Source organism: Actinia tenebrosa, unplaced genomic scaffold, assembly GCF_029948245.1.
Source record: "Actinia tenebrosa isolate PJP-AT-01 unplaced genomic scaffold, QUT_ActTen_1.0 PGA_scaffold11__36_contigs__length_13525064, whole genome shotgun sequence".
In the NCBI taxonomy this organism is placed as follows: Eukaryota; Metazoa; Cnidaria; class Anthozoa; order Actiniaria; family Actiniidae; genus Actinia; species Actinia tenebrosa.
The window spans coordinates 10,182,911-10,198,294 of NW_028292571.1; the positions used below are offsets into that span (position 1 = coordinate 10,182,911).

Below are 15,384 nucleotides of genomic sequence, written 5' to 3' on the forward strand. Positions count from 1 at the left end.
TACTTATTTTTTCTGTTTTCACTTGAATAGCATTGATGGATTTGGGGATACGGTACAGAATCTCCATTCGTTTGGTAAAGACTATCTATTTTCCCTTCGCTGTATCTATGGTAACTGTACGCCGCTCTATTTTCCGTCTTAGATTGTCATCTAGCAGGAACGCATGTGAGGAGTTTTCGAACGTCTTTTTCGATGCCTTGTTTCATAAAAAAGAAAAGAAATGAGAAAATAAGTGGAATAAATTCACAGATTCTCACCAAGTACACCGGCTTAACGTATCCTTCTCATATGAGCCATAATTTTCACTAATCTTTTAAAATAACTGCGTTAAAGTTTGTTTTTATTTTTATTTTTTTTTTCTAGTAATGTTAGACTTTTCACTATAATTTCAAGTCGAAATACTAAAGAAATTTTTTTTCCTCATTCCGACAAACCACCTAGGAAAAGTCCGATCCAAGGAGTGAATCCAGATACAGATTTTCCATAATTTTGGGTTTTGAGGCAAACGGTAACAGATTCTACAAGAGCAAGAGAAATGGGGATCAATTGTGTAATTTGTTTTGTTTTGGTTGTAAAGGAAATGCATTTACAGGAATTATGGACCCGCAAGCCACTTGTACGCCTATACAACTCACCCACCTCCCCAATTAACTAGGTACTAACATCTTTTTTTTCATCTGTTCATACTGTAAATGTATGTACTTTGAGCTGTGAGGGGGCTGTGATATAATCTAAACGCCCGGGATGTAGTCTTTTCATCAAAACACATAATTCAATCACAAGGCAAGCCTGTTATCTTTATCCTTCCATTTGGTTGTATCACTAAGCCATCGTAGACGAAACTGAGGCTGATGAGAAGGGATTTCTAATCTAGTTTGGTTCGTATTTAAATAATATATATTTAGGCACTGCCTAAATCCGGACCTCCCGATACGGAAGTCACAGGGAGAACACTTCAATTATTCAAAAAATCTTCAATTATTTTTTTTTTTCGAAATGATGATAATTTCTCCCATAATAAAAACCATGCAGTGAAATCGAATCGAAATGCACTACATCGTTTTTTGGTTTTTTTGCCTCACCACCACCCCCAGGGGCTAGTTTTGTTCTTGGAAGATTCTTCGACAAAGTTTTCCAAGGCCGACAGTTTTAGGCTTTGAATCTCTTTTACTTGAAAAAAAACGAAAGCTAACTACAGATAATCCAATACAATATCAAGTTTAGTGAAATTTACCTCGGATGTCTTTCATTGAAATCGAGAATCTGGAGATTTAGGACAAATCAAGACCAAAACTGAACAGACTTGAAAACTGGTTAAGGTGAGCAAAAAATGAGGTTTACTTAATTAGGTCTTTTACAGTTTTCCAAAAACAAAGCTTACATTCATTTAAACTTGACAAGAACAACTGAGACAAAATAGAAAATAATGCAAAAGGCAATGCAAAATACAAAATGATTCATTTCTTTGGCAGTAAATTGGCGTTTGTAAATGTTTTTGAATATTTTTTAGCTTTTTAGAGAAAGTCTAGTAGGTCTTTATACAATAACATCTTTCAACCACACAAATTTAAGCTCATTTTTATAATCATACTTGCTCGAACAGCTTAATAAACAGTTGAATATTTGGTAAAAATTTATGTTTCATTTAATGATTTAATAAATTATCTGTAGAAAGATATCTAAAAGTCTATAGCTCCGCTATTAAACAGGGAAAGTTCTAAGTAAAATAAATAAAACTTGAAAAAACTGGTCGAAATACGTGGAAACTTGCAACGAAGTTCTTCGAATACTTGTAAATGTTTTGCAAATTAAAAGTTTCGAATCCTTGTTCAGGAGTAAACCAAGATGAAGCTCCTCATTGTATCACTTTGCTTTCTTGCTTATCTTATCCCTTCTGGTAAGTAGATAGCTATTAACGTCTAATAAATAAGTAAGGGATAAATAGATATTAATAATAGATTTTAGTGGTTTCTGTAATGTTCGCTCGTACCGTTGGGGGCGTCAGTCTGAGCCGAAATCAACCGGCTTGAACAAGTAAATTGTTGGGTTAAAAAATGGACTTTCCTTAAATATCTTAAAAACAACACAAAATCTTAATAAGGAATTAAACTACGAATGAATAACTATATGCAAATGATAGAATAACGGAAAAAGAAATAACTGAGCTAAGCGGTTTTCGTCAGCTCGTGTTTGCTTCTACCATCGGTGGCGTCTACGTAGCAAAACGACTGATCCCAAATTAACTTTGTTTATAACATTCTTTCTTGGGATAAGAACGTAGACTTCCATTAAATACCTCAGGAACAAAACAAAATCTTATTTACGGAATTAAACTAGGAACGGATAACTATAATCAACGACAACACTTAAAAGTGCTTTTCCGCAGTTTGTTTTCGAATTACCCCGCCTCGTTCAGGACTATAAACCAAGATGAAGCTCCTCATTGTAACACTTCGCGTTCTTGAAGTAGTTGTTAATACCCAAGGAATAAATATAAAATTCAAATAATATTAATTATAAATTTTAGAAAATATTTTCCTTAAGAAGGAACCAAACTAATGGCAGAGCGAATTTTGTACAATTTTATTCTCGCTCGCTTCGCAAAACTAGTGTGTCAATTTAAGTGGTTTTTTTTTCCTTCAAATAATGTGCTCTGATTATCGTAAATTCTAACAGTGTGATTGTTCCCTCTGAATTAGTTTGGATCCATCTTAATGTGTTTTCTCGCTAAATCAAGATCGCGATATCAACTTTAAAGTAATATTTCAAACACGCGAGAGAGTTCTTCCCTTGATTTCCAAACACCGAAAAGTGAGTTGAAAAAACGATGCGCAGCCGAGTTTTTTTAACTGACTTTGAGGTGTTTGGAAATCGGAGGAAGAACTATCTCGCGTGTTTCAAATATTACTTCTAAAACTCATGAAATTTTTTTGGAGAAAATCAAAGAAAAAGTTTACGAAATTTAATGCAAATTAAAAACACATTTCCAAACCACCGTCACAGTAGTGATTTGCTTTGTTTTCTCCTCATTCAATATTCATGAGTTTCAGAAAGCTTTTTCTTACATAACTTTTATTTTATTTTATTTTAATTCATTCGCGTCTAAGTTTTTGCAACTGAAACTTTCACAAAAATATTGTTATATAACTGTAATTTAGAAGATTATAATATCATTTTATTATTGAACGGGTTTATTACTATCAATAATATATATTACTATCAGTATAAACCCCTTTGAATTTAAAAGTTTTAAACGTGTTATGTGTCAACAGTACGTTCAGACGCAAAGTTTTAACACACCTTAAGCGATTATTAGCATTCTTACCGCATTTTGACATAAAAAAGTTAACTTTCATTTGTCTATTTATTAAACTTCCACTGAGGAAAAAATTTATGAGAAAAGTGTAAAGGAAACTTTAACTTATCCAAATACAATGAAACTTGAAACGAAGTTCTTCGAATGCTTGTAAAAGTTTTGCAATTTTTTTTTCAATGTTATTACAATGATCAATACAACTTGATTTTTATTTGTATTTAAAGCCAATACAACCTCTATTATTAGTTACTACATGCATAATAAAATGAAAGAGTTTACAAATATTTCTGAAACGAATTAAAAAATCTTGGTTTCTAACCACTTGGAACACCTTGCATGTCAGTGGGACGTCAAGCAGCTCAATTTGAAAGACAAAACAAATAAAAGTTCTGCAAGGCGTCTTTATATAGACGCCAATAACAAAATAATTCATCTTGATTCAGTTATTTCAAATCAAATAATAGCTCATTATAAGCCGCAAGGATAATAAAAACGTTGAATGACACAAAACGAAGTAATAACAAATGTAAAGCATTACGAAGGCAAAAAGACAAGTAACCACACTTCGTGAAGATACATTGTTTGTTAAAATCGATCACGTGATTTTCCTGTGTCTAGCGAAAACATAAAATATAATGTCTGCGTTATTGAGAATAACCGATTAAAAAATGTGCGTTATTGAAATATTTAGTGTTTTGAGAGATGAAAATATCTTAAATATGATCGGGAATCAAGCAAGAAAAGTCAAATTAATTGGAGTGTGTCGATTTTCAATTAACGATGACATCTTGGGTCTTTTGCAATGTTTTGGATTCCGAGAACACAGCTTTATATTGGATGTAATCGTAATGTTTGTAGCTCTGTCATCATCACTCTCACCACCACCTCCATCATCACCATCATCATTATTATCATCATCCTCAACATCACCGTCATCATCATCATCATTAATTATTATTAGTATTATTGATATTAATAATATCATTGATACTATTATTAATATTATTATTATCAATTATTTTTATTTTTTTATATATTTTAATTATGACTGATCTACCAATCTCAGGCCACAAAGGTCAAGGTTTGATCAGATTGAGCAGACAAAGGAGAAATAAACATGGCATAAATATATTGAAATGCTAAATAAATTATAAAACCTAATTTAGAATGAAACAATGCACCTGAACTGACCTAATAGAAGTAGAAAGAGATGACAGACATAAATTGTTCCATGTGACAATATTTATAAATGCCATTGTTACATTGAAGTTGCCTGTAGGGAAGACAGTTTGGTAATCTAGATGGCCTGTTTATCTTGATAACATCATCAGGAAACTGAACACCAACAAGGTTTTGGTGAATCTTGTCAAACGTTGTCGCTTGACTCATCAGCCCACTGTAATTTGGTACTCAGATCAAGTGTAGTCTCGACTCTCGACCCGGTACTCCCGACTCTCGGCGTAGCACTCTCGACTTCCGACACTAGACCAAAACAGAAACTTTCTTAGGCATAGTACGCGAGCAAATATAACATGTCAAGGCAAAACTTGTCAAAGAAAACATTCTATTTTTTCCTACACATGAGCAAGTTCAATGAATTGGCCCCTAGAAAACTGTAACCTGCTTAACGAATTAGCCAATTAACGATCACTTTATAACCCTCACTATACCACGTGAGTTTGATTGACACATTTCGATTCCGGGTAACACACCTTAAAATTCTTAAAAACACTTGATATAGACTGCTCTCACTATAAGGTCGCGTCTTTCTTGGAAAACATCTAACCTGAGATCAACTCGTTTTGATTCAAGTTTGTCTTCTAATTATCCTCGTTCAGAACTAAACAAAGATGAAGCTCCTCATTGTAACACTTTGCGTTCTTGCTCTTCTTATCCCTTCTGGTAAGTAGTAATTAAAGTCTCAATAAATACAAGGTTGAAGGATATTAATAATATTTTTTAGCGAATATTTTCCTCAAGTGTTTGCTTCTCTTATCCCTTCTGGTAAGTAGTAATTAAAGTCTCAATAAATACAAGCCGGTTAAAAGATATTAATAATATTTTTTAACAAATATTTTCCTCAAGTGTTTGCTCGCTAAATCGCGGTCGCGATTAAACTTTGAAAGCTTTTTTTGAGATAACAACTTAAGATTTATTAAACAGGAATTTAGTATTAGGTTTTTATTTTTTATTTTTTATTTTTTTGACATTCATTCGTCCAAGTTTCTGTAAACGAAATTTTCCCAATATAATGTTAAATGATAAAGGCAATTCACGTATTATAGAATTAATATCGGTATAAAACACATTAATTAATAATAATAATAATAATAATAATAATAATAATAATGATAACAACAAGAACAAGAATGACAAGAAGTAATAAAAGAAGAAAGAGGAAGGAGACGAAGAAGAAGAAGAAGAAGAAGAAGAAGAAGAAGAAGAAGAAGAAGAAGAAGAAGAAGAAGAAGAAGAAGAAGAAGAAGAAGAAGAAGAAGAAGAAGAAGAAGATGAGGAAGAATGTAAACTTTATTATGTTTTCTAAATTCAATCATATCAAACATTGAGTGTCGTATTTCCGTATTGTCTGCGAGGCAGACCCACAAGTTAGCATCGTCCTCGTATCCTTCCTTGATTTTCCAAATTTTTTCTTTTGTTACTTGTCTTTTTTTTTTCTTTTTCTTTTTTTCTTCTCTCGAATGTTCATGTCGAATTCGTTATAAAACGACGGCCTTTTTGTTTGCCGCTTTTCCGCACAATCCAAATATGAAATTGATCATACCATATATGGAGTGAACTTTCTCTACTCCAACTTCGACACTAACATATAGACTAAAGCTTGATATGAGTAATAATAATAATAATAATAAAACTTTAACGGGACTATTACTATTACCATTAATTATCATTGAAATAAAAACCTTTGAACTAAAAGTTTTAAATATGCTATTGTCAACAATCTGATTTGTTTTGTTAGTTTAATTTACTTTCAGACACCGCAGAGTTTTGGCATACCTTAATCTTGATTATTAGCATACGCACTCGACCATTTTCACATGACTGATTCAAGAGGGAAAGTTCTAGGTAAAATAAATAGAACTTGAAAAAAGAAAAACATGGTCGAAATAAGTTGAAACTTGCAACAAAATTCTTCGAATACTTGTAAATGTTTTGCAAATTAAAAGTTTCCGTGTTATCAAATCAATCATTATAAATACAACTTAATTTTTGGTCTACTGCATATTAATAAGCAGTAGACACTATGCCATCGAGTTTACCCAGATATACTTCATATCCTATTTAACTAGCGAAAAATATAGTTAAATGACATACGACATAACTGACATAAAGTTCATCCCAGTGTAAGGCTTGTAAAACTTTAGATTACTTTCGGGATCCCACATGCACAGCTAGCGGCGCATGGCGAGGATAGCCGATGTTATCCGAAGTCCCGCGTACTGGCTGGTCGACTTGGCTGCTCTTTTTGCGTCTGCTTACGACTTTTTATCGGGAAACGTTTGACTAACGTATCAAACCATGATTTTATAGGATTCAGTGATTTCTACGAGGTAATCGCATCCATTTTTGTAGTGAATTTTATCTGTTTTTTTTTTTTGGAACAAGCGTAAGGCACACAGGTTTCGTGGAATGTGTCAAGTGTTGTTTAGTTAAAATGCTTTCAGGTATTTCCAATATCTAGAAAGAATTTATCGCGAAAAAACGACCTCTGAATTGGCGTATTATGCTACACGAAGCATGTCAACAATGTCGCTTCGTAGGATTCAGATATTTCTGCATGGTAATCGCCTCCATTTTTGTAGTGAATTTTATCTGTTTTTTTTTGGAACAAGCGTAAGGCACACAGGTTTCGTGGAATGTGTCAAGTGTTGTTTAATTAAAATGCTTTCAGGTATTGGCAATATCTAGAAAGAATTTATCGCAAAAAACGACCACTGAATTGGCGTATTGTGCTACACGAAATATGTCAACAATGTCGCTTAATTGTTACAGGCCAATGCGATGTGAAACTGACTCAGATTGTTACAGTGACAAGCTTTAAAGGAATAACTGAGCACCGTAAGCAGAATATTAAGCCCTGAATACCTGCAAGTGAATATTTTACATATACATGATTCAAAAATGTTGCTGTTTATCGATAAGCAGTAGACACATGTACTCATCGAGTACGTATTTTTATTTATTTTTAAAGCCAACACAACTTCAGAGTCTATTTATAATTACTAAATGTGTAACAAGGAGAAAAAGTTTATAAACATTTTTAAAACTAGAAATAAGAAAAAAATATTGATCTCTATCTTATTGAAAATAAATTTAGTATGCACGATAGAACGATAACACCCACCCAAAGAAATTAAAAAAGTGTAAGGCATTACGATGGCAAAAGAAGTCAAATAACCATCATTCCGTGAAGCTATCTTTCTCTGTAGATATGCCCTAATCTTTATTATTATTAATGACATCTTATTTTATAATGTCATTATTATTATTATCATTATCATTATCATTATCATTATCATTATCATTATCATTATCATTATCATTATCATTATCATTATCATTATCATTATCTGTGGTGTATTTGTGTTTATTATTATACGATCGTCATATATAATTACATGTCAATCAATGCAAATCTAACATTTCCTCCCTTCTTAGTTATGAATCACTGTGAATCACAAAATAACTCAATAATAATGTCTCTGAATGTTCATATCTCTTATGACTGTCCTAATATTGTTCATACATATAACGTTTTGGTGGGCTTCTGTGCCTTGTTGGGTATCGATGTCCTTTGCCTTGTCCTTCTTGCGTCATGTTGCTCTTAGCGGGGGTAACTTTCTTGCTTGTCTGGGTTGTGCTGACTGATGGCTGTTCTACTGCTGATGGGCAGACATCTTCTGCTGGTCTTGGTTGAGGGTCGCTTTGATTTTCATCATGCTTCCTTTCTTGGATTTGGTCTGTGTGCCTTCTCCAATAACTTCCAGCGTCTGTTTTGACTTCATACATCAATGGTCCTAGTTGTGTGTTGATGGTTCCATTAACCCACTTGTCTTGTCCTCTGTAGTCTCGAACTGTCACTGGCTGTCCATCATGAAACAAGCGTATAGGTGTTTTCTTCTCAAGTGCTTTCTTCATTTGTTTCTTCTGCACTGTGCTTTTTACATCTGGCTTCATCAAATCCAGACGTGAACGTATGTTTCGACCAAGGAACATTTTGGCTGGTGTTTCGTTAGTGGTAGCATGAGGTGTGTTGCGGTACATCAGTAGGAAATTTGCTATCTTCTTGTTTAAAGAGGCTGATTCTGATTTCATTGCCTTCATACTCTGTTTGAAGGTTTGCACGAATCTTTCTGCTTGTCCATTCGTTGCAGGATGGAACGGTGCTGATCTAAAATGGTGAATCCCATTGCTCTTCATGAATGTTTGAAATTCCTCTGACGTGAGTTGCGGTCCGTTGTCAGAAACGAGCTGCTGTGGTACGCCGTTTCTTGCGAATACTGAGCGTAGTACCTCAATAGTGCTTGTTGCTGTGATCTTGTTCATTGGAAACACCTCTGGCCATTTAGAGTGTGCGTCGACTATAATCAAAAACTGTTTGTTCATAAATGGTCCAGCAAAATCGATATGGATACGTTCCCAAGGTGAACTTGGCCATTCCCAGGGGTGGATGGGTACCTTTGTTGGGTTGTTTCGTACTTTGTTACAACCAGAGCAGGTTTTGGTTATCTGTTCAATTTCGGAGTCGATTTCTGGCCACCAGATGTGACTTCTAGCGAGGGCTTTCATTTTCACTACGCCTAGGTGAGTTGAATGGATGACCTCCAATACTTGTTTCCTTAGGGTGTCTGGAATGATTACTCGTATTCCCCACATGAGACATCTCTGATACGTTGTGATTTCATCTCGACGATTATAGTACGCCAGTAGTAACTTCTCGTCTGGCTTAGTTGACCATCCAGACATGGTCTGTTCATAGACTCTACTTAAGATCTTGTCCCTTGTTGTCTCTCGCCTGATTGTTGCGCTTGTCACTGGTAACTGTTCAAACTGACTTAAGTGAAAAATGTCAACAGCTTCTTCCTTTTGATCCTCTGGGGTTACTTCGAACGGTAGTCTTGAAAGGGCGTCAGCGTTAGTGTGTCGCTTAGTGTTCCTATACTCTATGTCGTAAGTATTACCTGATAGAAACATAGCGTATCGCTGTAGTCTTGTAGCTGTGGTCACTGGTATGCCTTTGGTTGGGCTGAAGATGGTTACTAGTGGTTGATGATCCGTAACCAACGTAAACTGTCTTCCGTAAAGGTAGGTGTGGAATCGTTTGATTCCAAAGATGATTGCTAATGCTTCTTTGTCAATTTGAGAGTAGTTTTTCTCTGCTTTCGTTAAGGTGCGAGAAGCGAATGCTATTGGTCTTTCTTGTCCATCGATGATATGGGACAGAACTGCGCCGACTCCATATGGTGACGCGTCGCATGCTAAGCGGATAGGTTTCTTGGAATCAGGATGACACAATACCAAATCTGACGTGACCATCTCTTTTACCTTCTCGAAGGCTTTGTCACATGCTTTCGTCCACTGCCATGCTTTACCTTGTTCTAGTAGCTGGTGGAGTGGTCTCATTACCGAGGCTAGGTCTGGTAGGAATCTGTGGTAATAATTTACGAGGCCAATGAATGCGCGAAGCTGAGTGACATTCTTTGGTGCTGGAGTATCACTCACTGCTTTAATCTTCTCCTCTGTCTTGTGTATGCCGTGCTTGTCTATCTTGTGTCCACAGTATTCGATCTTATCTTGGAAGAACTGGCATTTGTCTAGGTTGACCTTGAGTTGGTACTGTTGCAGACGGCTCAACACACTTTCCAGATTGTTAAAATGTTCGGTATTGTCCTTACCAGTTATTATCATGTCATCTAGGATGCATTGGACTGATGGTATTCCTTGCAGAATCTGTTCCATAGTCCTCTGCCATATTGCTGGTGCAGAAGCGATTCCAAACAACATCCGGTTGAACTGGTATAGACCCTTGTGCGTATTCACAGTTAAATACTTCTTTGAGTTTTCTTCCATCTCCATGTGTAGGTAGGCTTGCCTCAAATCGATCTTTGTGAACTTTTCTCCATCTGCTAACGATGCGAACACATCTTCTATCCTGGGTAACGGGTACTGGTCTACTGCAAGCTGGGGATTAACTGTGAGCTTAAAGTCTCCGCAGATTCTTACTCTTCCGTTTTTCTTGAGTACGGGAACTATGGGTGTGGCCCACTCGCTTGTTTCCACTTTGGATATTATTCCCATTTTCTCTAGCTCGTCTAATTCTCGCTCCACCTTTGGTCTCAAGGCATATGGTAGTTGTCTGGCTTTCAGAAATACTGGTTGCGGTTCCTCTTTGAACTTTAATGTCGCCTTGATGTCCTTCACTTTCCCAATTCCTTCTTCAAAGACTGTTGGATATTTGTTTAAGATATTGTCTAGTGCGTTGTTGGTACTTGCAGGTTCCTTATTCATTGTTAACACGTTGTTTATCTCTTTCCATTCTAACTGTATCGCTGCTAACCAATCTCGGCCAAACAGTGCTGCTGTGCCTCTCTCGACTAGATATAATTCGAGGTTTTTCTCTTGATTGTTGTACTTTACCTTGACGCGTGTGATTCCTAACGGATGAATTTTCTCTCCTGAGTAGGTTTTTAAAACAACTTTTGTGGGCTCAATTTTAGCCTTGCCGACTTGCTTCTCAAATTCATCTTTAGACATAACTGAAACTGCTGATCCTGTGTCAAGCTCCATTGATACTTTCTTTCCATTAATATTTAATGGTAGTTGAATAGGCTTAGTTTTCTTCTCTTTTATCGAATTAATGTCTAAGCTTCCTACGGGAAGTTCATTGTCGCTGTCCGACTCGTCTTCGCTATCGGCATTGTTATCGAGGGCGTGTACATTCCGGCGTGTATGGCGGCGTGTTTGTTGTCTGCGTTTAGCTAAACATGCTTTCTCGATATGTCCTTTCTTCTTGCAAAAATAACATGTAGCTTCTTTATGTTTACATGAATTAGATGAATGACCTGGTTTATCACATCTAAAACACGTATTATCTCTTGGTTTAAGCTGATTTTCGGTTGGTTTTCTAGGCTTTGCTTTAGCTATCTTGTTTACACCAACTTCTTTGTGCTTACCTTGTAATTCAATGGCGTCTTTCGCGGCCATTTCCATTGCTACGGATATTGCGATAGCTTTTTCCAATGGTAACATAGATTCTGAAAGTAATCTTTTCTGTATTCCGGTATTACGGATTCCACATACTAATCTATCTCTGAGTGTGTCGTTCAGGTTATCGAAGTTGCAGTGAATCGCCAACTTCCTTAGTTGTGCTACGTAGTCGTTTATAGTTTCTCCTTCGTCTTGCATTCTTGTATGAAATCGGTAACGTTGAGTGATTACAGACGGTTTAGGCGATAGTTGTCTCTCCAAAAGGTGTACGATGGTATTATACTCAAGCTCAGAAGGCTTTTCTGGGGCTGCTAAATTCCGTAAGAGATTATAAGTTTTACTTCCAAGTAGCGTAAGAAGCGCGGGAACTTTCTTCTCTGTTTTGATCTCGTTGACTGTAAAATATTGTTCCAAACGCTCGATGTAGGCACTCCATGTTTCTGTAGCTTCGTCGAATGGTTCTATTCTTCCAATAAAGGCCATTTTTGTTTGTGAAAACCAAGGAAATCTCACAATATTTCAAGAAGAAGTCCTCCGAATTTTTACAATGTGGCCATCCTCGTCGCCAGTAATTGTGGTGTATTTGTGTTTATTATTATACGATCGTCATATATAATTACATGTCAATCAATGCAAATCTAACATTATCATTATCATTATCATTATCATTATCATTATCATTATCATTATCATTATCATTATCATTATCATTATCATTATCATTATCATTATCATTATCATTATCATTATCATTATCGTTATCATTATCGTTATCATTATCATTATCATTATCATTATCATTATCATTATCATTATCATTATCATTATCATTATCATTATCATTATCATTATCATTATCATTATCATTATCATTATCATTATCATTATCATTATCATTATCATTATTAATGTTATTGTTATTGTTATTATTATCTAGCTTTATCCATTGACTGTTATGTCTGTCGAAACAGCAATGGGAACTGCATGAGTGGAAAGACTAGCTGCTCAGGCATCGCTTGCTTGAAGGCAAAAGGTGGCGATGCAGTTGCAAAGACATGCACAAGCAGCTACGGGTGTGGTGTTGCCAAGACAGCTTGCAAGAACTCAGGAAATTGTGAAGCCTATTGCTGTTACAGTGACCTGTGTAACGGAGGTGTACCCTTGAAGCCTGTGACGTTCGTGACTCTCCTCACCATGGCTCTTGCCGTTGCTAAGTACCTGATGTAACCATGACAACGGGAGATGACAAAAAGGCAGATATAATCCTGGCCTTAGAGCACCTTGTTTTTATTAATTAATCATTTTAAAAGTAATTATAGTAGTAATAGTTTCACTGTTTTGAAGATATTGTATGACATTTTTGAAATTACTTTGTTGGTATATGTTAAAACAGTTATTTTCAACAATCTAGGGGAATTTAGCTTAGAATCGAAATAAAAATCATTTATCATATATTCCTGTTTGTTTTTTTATTTATTTATTTTGACGACGTTCTTAAACTTCCTTAACGTGTGCGTAATGTTTTTCCATTTCAGTCCACGTGTCATTCCCTTGAGAATGAAATTATCTGTTTGAATTGAATCCATATCAATGCATTTGTCTTAATCAACTTAAACTTATATTTTACACGCACCACTCCACACGCCCGACTATCATTACATTTTATAATACTTACAACATACAACACTCAAATCTCATGGACAATAGAGAAAATTAACGTTTGCGTATTTCAGTATTTTTTTTATAATTTAGAAGAGTTTGAGTGAGAAAGTAAAGGAAGGAGATAACTAGCTAAAAAGTAGTGTGAGCTGCGTCGGTGTTTGTAATGAAACAGTAACGATAAAAGGTAAATTATACACCGTGAAAAGATAAAAAAACTTACTGACGTTTCGGACGCTAGTCCTTCGTCGGAGTAAAAGAGAGAGGTTGATATGCTGAGAACAAGACAAAAGAAACCAATGAGAACAAGGTGGGCAAGGAAACGAAAGAAGCAATCGAAAGACGAAAGAGTGTGTTAGTTAAAAGCAAAGCGTTAATTCCGTTGGGACTAAGAGTACCCAATAGGTAAATAAGCCGCATTTCTTTGGTCTTGCGACAATCATTATAATTGCCGTTAATAAAACGAGAGAAATGAGAAAATAAAAGTTTGTTTTCTCCAAGTATACAATAAATTTCGCGAGTATACTTTCGTGGGACCAAGATATTGATTAACAAACACAATACGAAAAAATTAGCCTTAAGCTTCAAGTATGGACACTAAGTGTTGGAATTCGATTTTTTAAAGTCCAGTTTATCAGGCGTTTTTGAAAGTCGTTTAGACTCCTTTGCATACGGACTAAGAGCATGCGCCGATCTTTTTTCACTGGTGTCATTTACAGGTTGATTTTTCCCCTTCTCATGTCGTATGATGTAAGTTATGCCGATGAGTTCGCGCGCAAACTAGCCAATTCCTATGAAGCTGACTGAAGTGTCTATAAGATTGCAAGAATTAGTGTCAGGAATGTTTTTCTGCGCCGAAGAAGTTCTCGCAACAAACACTCACTTTTCAGTAAAGGTTCTCAAGCTTACTTATTCAGCAGCCTGAAGTCGCCTTCTACGTCTAGCAAGCTCGTAGTCAATATCCTTTTTTTATTAGGCAAGGGTGTGCTATTTGTGTCACCAATATTCAATTTTCCACCAAACTAGAAAGCCAAATTAAAGGTAAAAAAGGTTTAAAGGGATGAATTTATATAGCGCCATTTCCAGGAGCTCAATGGCGCTTTACAAGATCAGTGGAGGACTTTACGGGCTCAGCACATATTAAGGAGCAAGTATCAGCTGTACAGCTTACAATCATGAGTGATTTGTTAGTATGTCAGTATTATGCCTCCAGATTGGGATAGACTATTAGTGACACCCCTAGAGGTACCAAATCTGGAACCCTAAAAGATACGACTAGTATCCCCGCCCTTCTTCAAACCCGTCACTCCCTTCCTCTCCGGTTAGATTTAGATGTAGCGATTAGATTTTTTTTCTCTTTCTGTTTCATTTTTGTTTGTTTGTTTCATTATTTGTATTTATTTGGACCCTTGTTTAATTTCTTTCTTTGTTTCTTTCCTTCTTTCTGTATTTATCTTTCTTTCTGATTTATTTATTTAGTTTCTTCCTTTCGTCTTTCCTTCCTTCTTTCCTTCATTTATCTGTTCCTGTCTTGGCGATTCCTTTTTACTTAATCACTAAATATCTTGTCGCAGTATACTTACAATTCTATAGTTTAAACAAAGTGAAACAAAGCACCTGTATGGTTTCTCACCGGTATGGATGTGCTCGCGAATTTTTAAGCTGCATTTAGTCACTTCTTTATGAGTACTTGCAGTTGAGTGTTGAAGCTTAGCAATGACACTAGAGAGTTTTAGATTGACTTTTTTTCCTTCCCGCAAACGACAAACGTGACCACGTTTTCATCGTTTTCCTGTATTTTACTCAACCTCTTGCAAACTTTCATTTCACAAACAAATATTCTTTTGTTTTTCTGCTACTTTTAATTTTTTTGCGATTCATTTTCAGTTATTTAAGAGAAGTTTTCACTGATGACTGACGTTACTGACGTTTGCCGTGAACGTCAATCTAAAACTCTCTAATTTGAATTATTACTTATTATATGTTTATAAAACACTCAGCAAAATACTAGATTGTGATTGGATTGATTCGGCTATTTTCGTGATTTTTTGTCCGATGTCGACTGACTTATAGTTGATTATCTATCAAAACTATCAAATTTATATTGTGGTTCGCGTGGGATCCCTGTGGTTTTAAATTTTTTGGGCTTCCTTTGTCTAGGTTTTGCAAACTAAATTCAAGAT

The 15,384-nt window shown here is 35.5% G+C and overlaps 1 protein-coding gene and 1 long non-coding RNA gene across 3 annotated transcripts; one reads left to right on the plus strand and one right to left on the minus strand.

Moving 5' to 3' along the window:
- Positions 1 to 4,814, minus strand: LOC116304402 (uncharacterized). Its single transcript, XR_004198056.1, has 2 exons — positions 4,508 to 4,814; positions 1 to 196 (listed from the first exon to the last, which is right to left on the minus strand). It is a non-coding gene; the product is annotated as an uncharacterized LOC116304402 (long non-coding RNA).
- On the plus strand, positions 1,824 to 12,994 carry LOC148912511 (uncharacterized). 2 transcript variants are annotated; one of them, XM_089027847.1, is made up of 2 exons: positions 1,824 to 1,897; positions 12,480 to 12,994. In XM_089027847.1, the coding sequence occupies exons 1-2, from the start codon at positions 1,846 to 1,848 to the stop codon at positions 12,767 to 12,769; spliced, it is 342 nt and encodes a 113-aa protein (XP_088883973.1). In that variant the 5' UTR covers positions 1,824 to 1,845; the 3' UTR covers positions 12,770 to 12,994. The 2 variants fall into 2 exon arrangements, with proteins under 2 accessions (XP_088883973.1, XP_088883972.1); XM_089027846.1 differs by lacking the exon at positions 1,824 to 1,897 and adding an exon at positions 5,051 to 5,218.
- The last annotated feature ends 2,390 nt before the right edge of the window (positions 12,995 to 15,384 follow it).